Source organism: Equus asinus, chromosome 13 (genome assembly GCF_041296235.1).
Source record: "Equus asinus isolate D_3611 breed Donkey chromosome 13, EquAss-T2T_v2, whole genome shotgun sequence".
In the NCBI taxonomy this organism is placed as follows: domain Eukaryota; kingdom Metazoa; phylum Chordata; class Mammalia; order Perissodactyla; family Equidae; genus Equus; species Equus asinus.
This window is the reverse complement of record NC_091802.1, coordinates 21,302,452-21,317,999: the sequence shown is the minus strand read 5'-3', so window position 1 is coordinate 21,317,999 and position 15,548 is coordinate 21,302,452. Positions and strand designations below refer to the sequence as shown.

The 15,548-nt window shown below is 54.1% G+C and overlaps 1 protein-coding gene across 3 annotated transcripts in view; it reads right to left on the bottom strand.

The window, feature by feature from the left end:
• RAB11FIP4 (RAB11 family interacting protein 4) overlaps positions 1-15,548 on the bottom strand; it is a 116,309-nt gene that overhangs the window by 13,927 nt on the left and 86,834 nt on the right. For all 3 annotated transcript variants that reach the window (XM_044745174.2, XM_070482749.1, XM_070482748.1), the window contains 4 exons: positions 3,922-4,148; positions 1,938-2,132; positions 1,255-1,389; positions 929-964 (listed from right to left, as the gene is read on the bottom strand). In XM_044745174.2, coding sequence (XP_044601109.2) covers positions 929-964; positions 1,255-1,389; positions 1,938-2,132; positions 3,922-4,148 — 593 coding nt within the window. The remainder of the gene's footprint in view (positions 1-928; positions 965-1,254; positions 1,390-1,937; positions 2,133-3,921; positions 4,149-15,548) is intronic.

The window sequence follows — 15,548 nt, the reverse complement described above, 5'->3', positions numbered from 1 at the left end:
GCTCTAGCCTGCTGCTCCATCCAGCCCACAGCTACCAAGTGACCAGAGCTGGTAGAGCCCTTCAACCCTTTCCAGCTGGAAAACTGCCCAGCAAAGGCAGCCTGCCTCCACGTCCCAGCAGGGGGTCTGGGCCTCCTGAGCCCACCCAGCAGGGCTCAATGTCCTCCGACAAGCTGGCTCCTGCTACATCTCTGGGGATCCTGGGGGAGAGAGACACACCCAGACTGTGCCGGGCAGTGGGTTGGTGAGTGGGGCTAGAAACAGGCAGATGCTGTCAAGGTAACCTTTGCCTGAGGCAAACCCGCTGCCTCTCCCCAGGGGCTCCCGCTTCCCTCTCCCGACAGACAGCAGCCAGGATCTGTGCCAGGAGGCCATCCCACCTCAGCTCCTGGGCCAGAGCCTGCATGCTCACTGGTAGCTCCCAGAGCCCTGGGGCCAGTCTGCAGGAGGACCAAGGCAGGATCCTGGCAGTCCTGGGAAGGCAGCCGTTCAGAATTTAACCTGGGTCTAAGGGACCAGCTTCCATGGGACACACTCACGCCCCATCCCTGCCAGCGGCAAGCCTGGGGTCTCTGCTGGAACAGCCACCAGCTCCAGACGGTGAGGAAGGGCACTAACGCTAGGATGTGGGCCGCGTCTCTCGGGGCATCCCTGGCGTGCCTGGCTGAGGCTGAGGCAGCTGAGGGTTTGGAGATGCTGACCGCTGCCAGAAGGAGCAAGGGGTGGGGATGGAGGAGGCTGGCCCTTCTTTTTCAGAAGTGGGTCTCCTCTGACTGCTCCACCTGCACTGCCCTGGGACGCCTCACTCTCCTCGGCTCAATCAGCCACACTGGCTGGGGCTGGGCTGCTGGCACGGAGCTGGCCACCCCGGCAGCAGGAACACTCAAGGGGGCAGCATTCAACCCCTCCTCCCAAGGGGGGCCCTTACCGTCCGAAGGCCGTGCTGGAGATCTTTCGGTTGGGGCTGGAGAGGGAGAGAGAGAGGAAATGGTCATTGAACAGAGGGAGCACTGGTCCACTCCCTACTCTGCCCTGGCTGCAGGATAGCTTCCTGCCCCGCAAGGGGAATCCACTCATCTGCTGGGTCCTGAGAAGCAGCACCCGGATTTTCCTGTTGCAAAAAACGCAAGCCTCCAGGAGTAACCCCATTCAGAGTGCTCTCCCCCACCCAGACGGAGGGGGCCACTTGGCTGGGGCTTTGCCCTCTGCTCCCCACCCTGGACCCCGCCGCTACACTGGGCCGCGGGGCCTCACCTGTTGGCCTTCAGGTTTTTCAGTCGGGCCTCCAGGTCGTTCAGCAGGTTGATCTTCTTGCAGCACTGGGAGCAGTAAACGTCCAGCAGTTCGCTGTTGTATACGTGCCGCATCTTCCTAGGGGTCTGCCCCGCGCTGATTCACGGGAGAGAAAGGAATCGCCTCCTTAGCTGCCGTCCAGTCTGGTGCCCTGCCCCATCCTGCCGAGCTTACTTTGCTGGACTCCCCACTGCCTGTGGACTGTGTGTGTGTGTGTGTTGGGGGGAGGTGGAAATACAGCAAGAGATCTTCCCTCCTTCAACACCCTCAAAGAGAAGAAGCCTATGGCTTGTACCCATTTCACAGATAAGGCAAGTAAGAGCTGACGTCAGAGGACATAACAACTCAGGTGTGTGGGAAGGTCAGTATGGCACCTGGAAGGACCCTTTGACACTGAGGTTCCAGGAAGCAAGACCACAGAGACCCCGGAGTCGGCAGCCTCCCAGGTTGGTTAATTTTGTTTCTTCCCCAAGACAGAAGGAGGGAGGAGAAATCCCAGACCTGCAATCAGGGGGCACCCCTAAACCTCAGGAGCAGATCTCATGTTGCTCAGGAGCCTGCCAGCTGAATGTCCCTGGGATGAGGTTGGGTTGGTTCTGCCACGTTTCCTGGACCCCAAATGCCATTCCAGACCCAGGGGCCACCTGGAAGACACTGAAGACCCCAGGTCCGAGTAGACGTTGGTCCTGGTCTCGTCGTCGGGGCAGGGGCTGCTGGGGGCACAGTCCACGTCATCCCCCTCCCCATAGTCTTCAAACTGCTCCTCGTTGCTGATGAGCGAGGTGGTGGAGTGTGTGGAGAGGTCGGACGTTGTCATGGACGGAGTGTGGACCAGGGACCTGTGGTAGAGAAGGGTTGGCCGTCAACGACGCCCCGTCTCCGGAGGTCCATGGGCTACAGGTACCAGGAGCCGGACTAAGTGTGCACTTTTTGACCTGGGAAGTACACTTTTGGGACTTTATCCTAAGGGAGCCATCTCACCCAAAACTTTCTCCACAAGAGAGATTCAAACCAACGCTTGTCCAGAGCAGCAAAACGTTGCCTGCCACCTAACGGTTTACCTACAGCTACATTAGAGTATGGTCATTAAGTCATAATACATAGTAGCTAAATGATTACAATTATTAAATTATAGTCTGTACTACTAAATGAAATTATCATGGGCTATCAAATAGCTGATACAAGGTCTATAAAAAATATTAATGTGGAAAAATTAATATAAATTAAAAGTTAGACATAAAATTTTAGATCTAGTAAGACTGAGCAGTTAAAAGGTCTATACAGAATAAGGAAAAGCAGGAAATAAAAATATTTAAGTGGTAAGAGGGCTTGGGTTTAGGTGGTGGGACTGTGAGTAAAGTAAGTTACTTCCCCTACATTCTCGTTTTTCCTACCTTCTTCAAGTTCTGTTTAATCGGCTTGTACTCTAATAAGGAAATGAAGTTTTACTTTTTTACTTTTTTTTTTTGAGGAAGATTAGCTCTGAGCTAACAGCTGCTGCCAATCCTCCTCTTTTTGCTCAGGAAGAGTGGCCCTGAGCTAACATCCATGCCCATCTTCCTCCATTTTATACGTGGGATGCCTACCACAGCATGGCTTGCCAAGTGGTGCCATGTCCACACCTGGGATCCAAACCAGGAAACCCCGGGCCGCCAAAGCAGAATGTGCATACTTAACTGCTGCGCCACCGGGCTGGCCCCAAGGAAACGAAGTTTTAAAATAAACAATGAGCTGCTAGGTGAGACCCTTCTCCCAGTTTACAGAGAGGATTTCTAGTCCAAAGAACACAGGTCAGAGACCCTGGCCCTCTCTCGGGTGACCCACGGTGTGGCCTGGGACAGTACATGGGGCTGGCTGAGCCCTGACTGCAAACTAAGAACAAGGAGAAGTACACCTCTTCACCTGCCAAAATACAGCTTCCCTCTGTGTCCCGCTACCAGCAATTAGGGTTCCTCCAACTTACCGAGCTTGCACACTAAAAACGGCAAACCTGAAACAGCACCAAGAAGCGTGTCACGGGTTAAGGCAGTAATTCTCAAACTGCGCCCCTGAGGAAGCCTGGTCTCCATCTAAGAATCACAGGGTCACCGCTGGGTGCTCAAGATCAGGTCTCCTGGTACCTCCAGCCTATTTTGTTAATTTAGTTATTTATCTGCCTCGTACTCCTCAGTTCTTTCTCCCATAAACTTTACTAAAGCTCTTGGCACCTGCCGCTGGGTGCCTTGCGGTGACGGGTCCCAGGAAACAGTGGAAACAATCCAGTGGCAAATGATTGCCAACAGATCAACAGGTCTGAGACCTGGGACCAGTGTCCTTGCGTTGGTTGGTCTTAGGCAGGGCTGAGGGGCGCTCCCAGGAAGCGACAGGAACCAACAATTCCAAAGGCCCCAGCCAGAACACGACGACTGCCAGGGCGCCCTGAGTTTGAGAACTCCCTGCACTGAGAAAAATGAGTTAGGTTGAACCACACGAAATTGCCTTTTACGAGAAGGTTGAAAATGATTAGAAATTGACAATTTCATATGGTTCAACGGACACTGGGACCCCGTTCCTCCCTCTGGAAATCTCTGGGTCGGCCATGCCCATCGCCTGCTCCTGAAGTGTGGAGTCCAGACAGTTTTAACTCACTTGTCCTCTGGCAGGAACAGGCCCCTGAGGCCCCCATCTTTCTCCTCGGCAGGATTCCCGACCAACCCCTCCAAGCTCTGGGTGCCGTCCATGGGGCTATCCATGTCTGACTCCGGGGGGCCCTCGGGTGGGGCCAGAGACATAGCCTCCTCCTCGTCGGGAAAGAAGCCGGGCTCCCTGGGGAGGAGCTCGCCATCAGCAAAGGTGGGGTCTGGCACCTCGCTGCCCTGGAAAAGACAAAGGGGCACAGAATGAGTGAGGCTGGCTCCCTGGGGCTCAGCCCCCTCATCAGCTGCAAGGGACAGCGGGGATGGTGACGCAGGAGGCCCAGACCCCGGACCTCGAGGATGAGAACTCCTGGCAGGTGATTCCTCCCAGGGCCGCTCACACTGGCTGCCTCATGCAAGCCCAGCGAGCAGTGGGAATCTGCAGAGACAGCCGTCCATGGGGGAGAGCCACGGCCAGGCCAGCCACATGCTTCAGGGCGCCCGGACAGCTCACCAGGGCTGCCGTCACAAAGTCTGCACAGGAAGCCAAATGACTTGCAGAAGGCGTCTTGGTGACTGACTGAAGGGCACAGCCACAATGAACGGACCCTGACCCAGTGGGGCTTGATGCAGCACAGCGTAGGGAATGTGTGCACAGCATGGGGTCTGCCCTCCATGATTCTGAGCCCATCAAACAACCTCTCTGAACCTCAGTTCTCTTCTCGGTAAACTAAGAATGGCAATGGAATCTGACGGGGTCGTGTGTCTCAGTAGGACCTCAATGAATAAACCCCAGCCACAGGACATGATGCCAACCGGGGAGGGACGGTCTGTCTTGGGCCTGCCACAGCCATGCTGGGGAGGAAGAACACCAGGTCTTTCAATTCTGAGCTTTGGGCTGGTCCCCAGTGCCTACCACACTGCCTGGCACAGTGTCCATGTGCAACAAAGATTCGCCCGAACCTTCTGCTAAAATCTTCTTATAGGAGAAGCATTCTGGCTTTACTCAAAGTTTACCCCCATCTGAGAGGGAGCTCGCTGCAAACCATTTCTTGGGGCTGCTTTGCCTCTAAGGAGGCAGATGCCTCCGAGGTGGCACTGCCTTCCCCTGCTCCCACCTGAGATGTCAAGCCACTCCCAAGGTTCTTCGGTGTGCTCCTTGCTAGGGCTGGCAGAGCCCCCGATTCAAGGTGCTTCCTCCAGCCCCAGGGCTGCAAGAAGACCAATAGCAACAAGGCTGTGAAAGGCCTAGGGCATCTCAGACAAGAACAGGATTGGGGATACCTAGGGAAGCTGGTCAGTGACAGGCTTGACTGTGCCTGCCCGGCCACATACAGCTGTCTGCTGCCATTGGTGAGCAGGCAGCCCTGCTGGGGGTCTATCCCAACCAAGACATCCCCGGGCTAAGAATAGATGGCGATTAATGAGCTTGGCTCCTGCCTCTGCCATGACTCAGGCTGAGCACCAGATGGACCAATAAAGTTGACACAGGCAGCCAAGCGCCCCTGTCGGGGCTGAGGGGCTGTGTAATTAAAATCACCCCTAGTGTTCCCACAGCCCTTTCCAGCTAGATGTCACTAACCCAATCCCACATGGCTCCCAACCTTACCAGATCTGGTACCCTAAGCCAGCTCTTCATCTGCAAGCCTGAAGCCACACCCAAGTAGAAACAAAGGGAACCCACACTGACTGAGCAGCCACCAAGTTCCAGAGACGGAGCTCAGAGTTTATCCATAGTAACCCTTTTGGGCTTCATGACAACTCTTCAGGACAGCGATTCTTGTCCCCATTTTAGTAATGAGGAAACCAAGGCTGAGAGAGTAACCTGCCAGAGGTCCTCTGGCCAGCAGGCAGAGGACCCCCACCTGTCTCTGGCCAACACATGCTTGGTTCCATTTATTATTGATGCAACCCACACTTTGTGGATTTTCACACCTCAGAGTGACGACGGGGACAGCACACGTCATAGGGACAGAGTGCTAATTACGAGGCCCAGGCACTCCCCCCAGTGCTGCCCACCTCCTACCCGAGCAGGACACCCTCTGGGTCAATGCATGGACACTTGAAGAGAAACCAGGCAGGAGGGAGAGAGCCTCCCAAGGAGAGCTGGGGAGCAATGCGCATGCTCTGCTCCTTTGTCTGCAAGTTCTTCCCCTTCCCAGACACACGGGCAGGGGAAAGTGAGTGCTGGTGAGGCATCCTTGCTCTGTGGCTTACGTGACATTCGGCCGCTTTGCAAGCGGGCGTGTGTCAGCCCTGCGTGTTGGGTCTCCTTTCCCCCTCTGTGTAGGTGAAATGACTTGCCCGGGGCCACGTGGGAGTTAGTGGCAGCGCAGGGCTGGGACTGGACTGTGAGTCACCAGTGCCCACGCTCTCCCCATGGTGCTGTGTCAGCAGGGGTCCTGAGGAGGCTGCCACCCACCCTGCTCCCAGAAGGCAGGCAGGTGCCAAGGGGACACCAGCATCCATGCTCCTCAAGTGTCCAGCTTGGCCTCTGGGCAGCTCACGTTTGCCTCACTGGACACCAAGATACTGAGGCCGAGTTTCTGCCGGGCGCCCTGGCCTGAGACACCCAACTCACATATGCAGGTGGGGACCAATGGCCCCCGCTCACCCAATGTCTCACAGCAACACACCCATACTCCTGGCAGCTGGCCCAAGGGCCTGACGAGGGTTGAAAGAGTGGCCTTGAGGGGCTTGTCACAGCCACAGGTGGGGCAGTAGAAGGGGTCAGCTGTCCCCGGAGGGGTCCTTTCCTCCCAATAAGACCACCACCTCCTTGGGCATATTTTTAACCTCTGGCTGAGCAGAGTCCACATGTGCCTGGCCCTTCACACTGGACAAAGCGTCCTGTCCATCTGTATCCCACGCACACCCCCATTTATCTCTCACAACAGCTCCGGGAGGTGCAGGGGGCAGAGAGGAAGGATTCATTGTCTCTGTCTGACACAGGCAGGACGAGGCTCGGAGTAGGAGGCGGCTGCCCTGGAACTCCCAGCTACAGAGGACCCCGCTGAGACCTGAACCAGGCTCCCGACGCACCAAGTCTGGGCATGTGCACACAGGGGTGTGCGAACACACACTCTCTCTCCCTGAACATGCCAGCCTTTTCTCTTAAAATTAGTTGCTCCCTAAATCAATACCTTTTCTTTCAATCCACAATTGTTTGCCCAAGGCAAGGGGAAATTTTAATTATAACTTCAAAACCATTTCTAGTGGTTTTCCCCTAAATTCAAATAATATAAAGACAGCTAGAAGAAAAGTAACTAACTGTGCACCTTGGTTCGTCTGGGCCAGTACCGCTTAGGCATTTGTCCTGGACAAAAGTGGCCCTGTGCCCTGCTCCTCCCTGAAGGCCTTGGCCCGGCCCAGCTCCCATTCTCCTGCAGCCTCTGGGGAAGGCCTGGGTGCAGCAACAGGCCTGGGAGGGGTGCTGCCTGCTCCGACCACAAATACCTCAGGAAAGGAGGCAAAGCAGGGGCAGCTGCTGGAAGGTGCTGGAAGGTGCGGGAAAGCAACCTCTCATCCCCACCCTGAGCCACTACTCACCGGCTGGGAGAACCTGAAAGTCACATTAGAAACCCTTCTGAGCCCGTGAGTTTCTTCTGTTTTTCAGATGAAGGTACAGAGGGAAAGGAAGGGCTCGTTCACAATAAAAAACATTGTCCTCACGGGGTTCCTAGGCGGCCTGGGAAGAGGCTCGATCTGATTCGACAGCACAGCTACCCTCCAGCCAGGCCTCCTGGGCAGGTCAGGGCCCCGCCCGGAGGCCCCGTGTCACGTAAGCACGTAAGCTGCTGAGGAGAGGGAATCTTTGGGGAATGTGGCGGAGCAGGAGGTTAATGCGCCCGGGGTGGTCAGGAAAATTCTACTGCTGTTGCAAGTCCAGCCGAGTTCCCGGACAGACCCCAGGCCGATGCCGGGTGACGGGATGCTGAGCGGCAGCAGCCCCAGGGTAGAAACGTCGATGTTTCTATGCGGAGAACTTGAGGCCTAGGGCGCTGCCCGCTGGCCCAGGCCACACGGTCTGCGTCGGGATCTCCCTCCACAGCAGTGTGCCCCTTGGGGTGCAGAGGATGCCCGGGGCAGGGCCCCGGAACTGAGGCCTGCTCTGGAGGGGCGGCAGGACGAGGGGAGCAGTGAATGGGTTTCACAGAGAAGGTGTCTGGTTTTGGGGGCCTTTAGGGAAGGGACAGCGTCCTCAGCAGGAAGCTCTGGGAAACATCAATGGGTAACCTGTATCCCCAGGACTCTGTCCCTTAGGACCCAGAGCCAGGCCTGAGCACAGAGCTCCTGTCCCCCCAGGGCCAGTCACTGTGGGCCACACAGGCACGGCTGGCCTATGTCCAGACCACTCCTGGTCACCTCCTTCCACCCTGCTGAGGGGTCCCAGCAGTGAAGGGAGATCAAGGGGGTACAGTGTTCCTCCACAAGCCCCAAGACACGCCTGTGAGTGGGGCTGGGTGAAGGCATGGCTCTGGAACCCGGCAGGGTGGGTTTTAGTCTCGGCTGGCCTGGCCACTCACAAGCTGTGTGACCTTGGGCCAGTGACCTCTGTGCCCCTGACTCCTTACCTATATAATGGGACAGCCACCTCTACCTCAGAGGCTACTCTGAGGGCCACACATGACAATTTGCACAAGCACCAGTGTCAGCAGCTGAGGGAGCACTCAATTCTCATCTGGGCTTACTAGGCGCTGCGTGTTGCAGAAGCCAAGCCATCCCTACAGCCCACAGGTCCCGGCTACTCAGCCAGCGAGCTCCTGGACAGACAGGAGGCCAGGAGGTATGCCCTCCTCAAGAGGCTGGGCCTGGGGAACTATCCAAGATCGGAGGTTTCGGGAGAGTTCTGAGGCTCAAGGCTGTGGAAACAGGCCCAAGTCAGCCACGCTGGCAGGGCCGGTCCACATCACTATTATCCCCCTCCATGTCCCCATCCTGTCTCCATCTGGGCTGGATGGAGCTGGCCTCAGCTGGGGGTGGGAGCCTGAAGCACACAGCCTACCTGTGGGCCCCTCTCCAGTCTCAAGAGCAGCGTTTATCCACCAGCAGGCCCCAGAGTCACCCCTTCCTCCGTAGGAAGTTGGCATGCGCTGAATGCAATGGCTTGTGAAAAGGCCAAGTATCAATACCCACGTGTGGTGGGGGGGGCATCCAAGCCTCAGAGTGGCTGACGATGGCCCACCGTCCACGCTCTCAGAGCAGGGTGCGGAGGGGCCCAGAGGCCAGGACCTCATCTGGTCCTCCCCTCACCCACCTGGCCGCAATGGGATGCTACCTCCAAGTCATACACCGCATTACTCTACATCTTCCTGGAAGCTAGTGCATGGAGGGCCCATTTCCACATTTCCTGGGAGAAGGAAGACCCTGAAGAGGTAACAACGGGGATCCCTGCATCAGAACCCCCAATGGTCAGCACTGCAGGGAGCACATGGGGGGTGATTAGCAAGTATCTGCACTGTGGATGGTGAGCTGGGGAGAGCCCACCCACGGTAACCCTGAGTCCCGGGTGCCGATCTTGGCTCAGCCACTGGCTGGCTGTGTGACCCTGGATAAGTTGCTCAATTTCTGAGCCTCACCTAAAAACAGGGATGGAAATAACTACTTGGCAGGATTGCCACAGAGAATCTAGAACAAAGCCTCATGCCTCATAAATGCTGGAAACACGGCAAAGAAGACAGGGGCCGAGTTGGCATTAGGAGCAAGCTCTGGAGGTGGCCCGACTGGGTTCAAATCCTGGCTCCCCCACTTACGAGCTCTGTGACCTTAGGTTTACTGAACTTCTCAGGGCCTCATTTTCCCCAACTATGGAAGAGAGTTAACTATTATTACGATTAAATGAGTTGGCACATGATCTAAGCACACACACAAAGCGCTCAATAAATCTGAGCTATTATTATCTTCGCCATATTGAGAGAACACAACCGGGGGTGCCTCCTGGCCTAACGGCCTCCATCCAGGCCCCGGGACCCTGTCCCTCTGATCCTTGTGGCACATGGGCGAAGGTAGGTTGGGTTTAGCTTCTGGAAACCAGATTTTTACAAATTGCAAAGCCTGCCCTCCAAACATGCCAGGTGCCTCTTTTCCCTCTACCAGGGTCTTCTTCTGCCCACTCTCTTGGGAGGTCTCTCTGCAAGTTAATTACACCCTTTAATAAGTGTCAGGATGCGATGCTGCCTGGGCAAGGGAGTCCAGGAGGCTCCAAGGCTGCAGCTCACCCACCCCCAGCCCTGGCAACAGCTCCGCTCCCCAGGCAGTAACTCAGAGTCAGAGAACAGCTCTCTGGGGACAGGGCTGGGTAAAAATAGCTTGGGCAGGCCCATCCCAGCTTCCCTCGCAGCCGGGCAGCAGTGGGCACATGTGGAACCTCACTGCAGGGTATGGGGTGGGGGAGAAGCCAGCCTGCTGCCCGGATGGGGCAGAGCAGGCGTGGGGGGGCCAGCGATGAAATTCCTCATCATACTCCCGGCCAGCCAACAGCCCGGGAGCAGCGACAGGCCTGCTCAGGGTCTCACGGGGTCTTTCCCACAGGTAGCAGAAGATTCAGTCTAAGGAGCTAACTTGCAGATGCCAACACCCCCAGGTCCACAGGGAGGGGGTGGGCTTACCTGGGCTGGCATCCCCTACATGCCACTGTGGCTCAGCCGCTCTCAGCACACAAAGATGGTGGCAGGAGAGATCAGTAAACAATCTGGGCTGTATCCGACTCCTGTTTGTGGCTGCCACCCGCCCTCAACCTGGGCCTTGCTCTGCGGGCGGGCACTTCGTGCTCATCAGTGGCTGATAAGAGATTCTGGTTCAGCAGAAGGTTGCCCAGGTGCCGGTCAAGGGGCGAGGGTGGGAATAAAGGGGGATTTAAGCATCTGCACAGGGAGGTGATACCTCAGCCTTGCCTTCTGAACAAAAGTAACCTCGGGTCAGAAACAAGGCCTGGGCTTGCCCCCAACAAGGCCAAGGGCAGACGTGGGAGCCCCGGGTCACCAAGTTATTAGAGTTTATCACCCATCTTGGCCAGCTCTGGGCACTGACCTCATACTGTGAGATAAAAGCTCTGTAGCCCAAGCTTCCCGCTCTGGTGGGGAGGCCGAGGTCAGGGAGACAGGCCAGACTGCCACGTTCCCATCCCCAGGGGCCAGATCAGAGGGTGGCCGGGACCCACGCCCTCTAGCTAACCTCCCTCCCGGGGGGTGGGGTGGTGGTGAGGAGAGAGCCAAGGCAGCTTTCAGGCTCTTTGCTCCCAGCCAGGGGCTCCTGGGTCCACCTCCTGAACCCACAACAGGCAGGGGCCAGCAGCTCAAGACCACCCCTAAAGTGGGCTCGCCACTCCTGCCACAGGAGCCTCGAGGAGCAGATCTCAGTGTAGACACCCCGACTGCTACACTCTACTTTCATCGTAAAGTGGACCTGCAGATCCCAGGAGCAGCGACAAGAGTGACAACTGGTGTCTCCTCAGGAGCTCATTAGTCTCATGTGCGAAACACTAAAAGGGGTTGGATTCTCACATCACCCTGGAGGGAGGTACTAAATCACCCCATTTTACAGATGGGGAGACTGAGGCTCTCTGGCAGACTTGGTTCAGTCCCGAGTCTGGTGCACACTGGTGGCGGAACCTCAGGCTGGTACTGAGCAGAAGAGAAAGAGAAAGTCATGCTCGTGCTTCTTAAGACTCCCTCCCACACCATTTACATAAAGAGAAGGCGGCCGACACGAGTTCTGCTACTGCACGCAACACCACGTGGAGGGGTGTGGGAGCCCACCTTGCCTTTTTTCAATGTTTTAATTGCAACTCTTGAGCTGTCTCTCTCCCTCATCTCACATCCTCCCCAAACACATGCTGCTGCTAAGGTGGTGTCACAGGAACACAAGGGCAAGCTCCCCAGGGGCCTGCTGAGGACGGGGGAGAGGGGCTGCTGAGCTCACCGCCAGCGTGCAACTGTCACTGTGAATGAATCAGCTGGCATTTTGGCTCTGCACATCCATCTAGGGACGATCCGTGGGCATGAACAGCACTCGAGTTCCAAAGGTGTGGGAAGGGCCAACAAGATCTGGTTTTCAAGCCCATTAGGCTATGGGCCAGACGCTGGATCCCACTGGAGATGTCCCTCACAGTGGGGCCATCTGCGCCACCAGGAGACACTGAGCCCTCTATCCCCGCCACACCACTTCCGTTCCAATAATATGTCAGAGCACGTCGAAAGTTAGCAGTCAAAAAAGAAAAATAACGGGGCTGGCCCTGTGGCCGAGTGGTTAAAGCTCCATGTGCTCCACTTGGGCAGCCCAGGTCCACTGGTTGGCTGGTTCGGATCCTGGGTATGGACCTACTCCACTCGTCAGCCATGCTGTGGAGGCATGCCACATACAAAGTAGAGGAAGATTGGCACAGATGTTAGCTCAGAGCTAATCTTCCTCAAGCAAAAAAAAAAAAAAAAAGGAGGAGGATTGGGAATGGATGTTAGCTCAGGGCAAATCTTCCCCACCAAAAAAAAAAAGAAGAAGAAGAAGAAAAGAAAAAGAACAATGTAGTACTGAAAATCTAGTGGTGGAAAAAAATGGAATAACAAAATGCTGAAGTCTTCCAAAAGGATACAGGAAAAAAGGAGGAAAAGAGGATCAAAGATCAGAGTGGGACAAATAAATAACAAATAATAAACTCAACCATATCAGTAATATAGTAAATGAAAACGGAACAAACTATCCTATTAAAAGACAAATACTGTCAGATTAGATAAAAAACAACCACCTGCCATTTACAAGAGAGACAATTTAAGCATAAGGACACAGATAGGTTGAAAGTAAAAGAATGAGGGAAGATACACCACGCAAACACCACCAAAAGCTGGAGGGGCTATACTAATATTAGACAAAGTGTACTCAAAGGCAAGAGATACAGGGACATTAAAAAATGATAAAAATCAATTTCATGAGATGTAATACTCCTACATGTTTATGCTTCTAGAAACAGTTTCAAAATATAGAATGCAAAATTTAACAGGGGCCGGCCCGGTGGCGCAGTGGTTAGGTTCGTACGTTCTGCTTTGGTGGCCCGGGGTTCGCCGGTTTGGATCCTGGGTGCGAACATGGCACCGCTTGTCAAGCCATGCTGTGGCAGGCGTCCCACATATAAAGTAGAGGAAGATGGGCATGGATGTTAGGTCAAGGCTAATCTTCTTCTCCAAAAAAAACACTTAGAAGTCAAAGTTGGAGATTTTCATTCACTTCTCTCAGTAACTGATGGAGCAAGCGAAGAGAATTAGAAGGGAGACAGAAGACTTGAATAACACAAACTTGACCTGACACAAATAGAATACTACACCCAGTAACCGTAGAATAAAACCAGCAGGGGAAAGGTTGAGGAGGAATTCGATTCTTGCACAGCGCAAAGAGTCACCCTGCAGGTTACTGCAAAGCAGCCAGCATTCCTCCTTCCCACCTCTACCAGGGAGAAAACAGGCTACTGTCGCTTTAAGGCAATGGTCAAAGCGAGCACCACTGATTGGGGACATCAGACACTGGCCCCCTGATGTGACACAACGTGAAGGACACAGCATCACCTGTCACATCGTCTTAAGAAAAATCCTAACTCAGTTCTGATCAAACTTCTAGAAAACGGGGAAACGGAGGGCAGAGGAACAAGTTACACACCACCACAGGGAAATAATCACAAAGCATGTGGGACCTTCTAAGAGACAACCAGCCGAGACTTTTCCAAAAGAGAACGGTAAAGAAGAGGGAAGGGAGTTTTTCTAGACCAGTGGTTCTCAAACTTTACTGTGCATCAGAACCATGGCAGGGTGGGGGGATTGTTAAAACTCAGACTGAATCAGAGTTTCTGCTTCAGGAAGTCTGAAAAATGCATGTTTCTATAGGCTGAACTAGGCAAAAAAGAAGAGAAAGGAGTATTTCTAATAAGTTCTTGGGTCAAGCTGATGCTGCTGGCCCCAGGAGCACACTGTGAAAACCACGGTTCTAGACTAATCAAGAGACATACAAACTGGATGCCATCCTCGGTTAGACCCCAGTTCAAACAAACGAACAAACAAACAACCCCCTAGCTGTAAAAGACCTTTTGGGGACAAATAGGGAAGCTGGAATATGGACTAGATGTGGGGTGATATCGGGGAATTGGGCTTGATTTTGTTAGGGTGTTAATGGTATACAGTTATGAAGGAGCAATGTCCTTAGTTTTGATAACGTCTTGCCTAATTTTTTTTTCAAATCATTCAGAAAGAAAGTTACATTAAGAGAGAAGGCAAATATGGCAGCAGCCCTGGAGAGCACCGGGGCGTGCAACTCCTTAACGACGTGGTCCATGATGGCCTGTCCTGGTTGCAGGGGCTGACCTGGGGTCCATGTGAAACACTGTGGGGCCCCTGTGTGTGGCTGATGGAGCCATGGCTATTGGAGGGGCTGTATGGTGGGCTCTGGACCCATCGCACTGAGGAGGAGGTGAGCCAGCGTAGGGTGCTGCTTTGGCCAAAACCTTGGGCAGTTTACATGGGATGGTGGCTGAGAAGGGTGGCCAGGCCCCACCCTCAATGCCTTCCCATAATCAGTTCTTACAGGTTTTATTTTTCCAGTGTGTTAGAAGTAAACCTTACATACACAAAACATGATAGATAGTTGCCCCCATCCACTGAACCGGTTAAGGAAAAGCGTAAAAGCCCTGACAAGTTGAGCTCCATTTAAAAGGAATACAAAGAAGTGACACCATCCTTAAAGAATGGTATCCTAGGGGTAGAGTCAAGAGAAATAGGGAGCCTGGAAGACGCCACAGCCTCCGAGGGTACCGAATGATGAGCGGTCTAGGTTCCGAAGGATCAGCTCAAGAGGCAATGACGGCTCAAGTTGTAAGAATGATCATCTCGAGAAGATGAAGCATGAGTCATATTACTAGAAACTTTTCCAAACAGAGCAATTGGCCAAGAGCCATCCCCAATGGGCCCCTCACCCACGTGGGCCTCTGCCAGAAGGCAGAGCTGGCGCCCTCCGCTCAGGCCCTCCTGGGATGCCAGGCCCTGCTCACCCTCCACCTCCTCCTCCCAGTCGGGGTGGTTCCAGAGCCTCCATTATGGGTGAAATTGCGTTCCCCCAAATTCAGATCTTGAAGTCCCCACTCCCAGTACCTTAGAATGTGACTGTCTTGGAGATAATCTGCTGCTTCTAAAGAGACTATATATTTTGCTGAAACGGAAGTTTGGTGGATCTATAATTACCAGGATGATGTTTCGTAAACACTATATATGAATCTAAGTAAATTATTTCCATTTCTTGTGTTTTCTCAATGGTATAGGTACTATATTTTCATTTTAAAGAAGCATATGGGCTGTTCAGCCAGAGACATTTACAACTGCAAAGGTGCCCAGAACTGTATTTAGTGCAGTTATCATACAAATGTAAAACTTATTTTACGCAAATAGCGACTGGTTTACAAGAGACGAGGTCAGCAGTTAGCCCCAGAACCACAGGGCCCCCCCAACCCCAGAGCGCCTGTAATCCTGGCTCAGGCCACGTCTGGGGCTAGCAGCGCTCAGTAATCGAGCAAGATATTACCAGTTTCTCCGTGCCAGCAGTATTTCTGGCTACTGGAAATGCAGAGCAGATTTCTTCCTTCTGTTGTGGTCAGTTTGGGAAGGCAGGCCT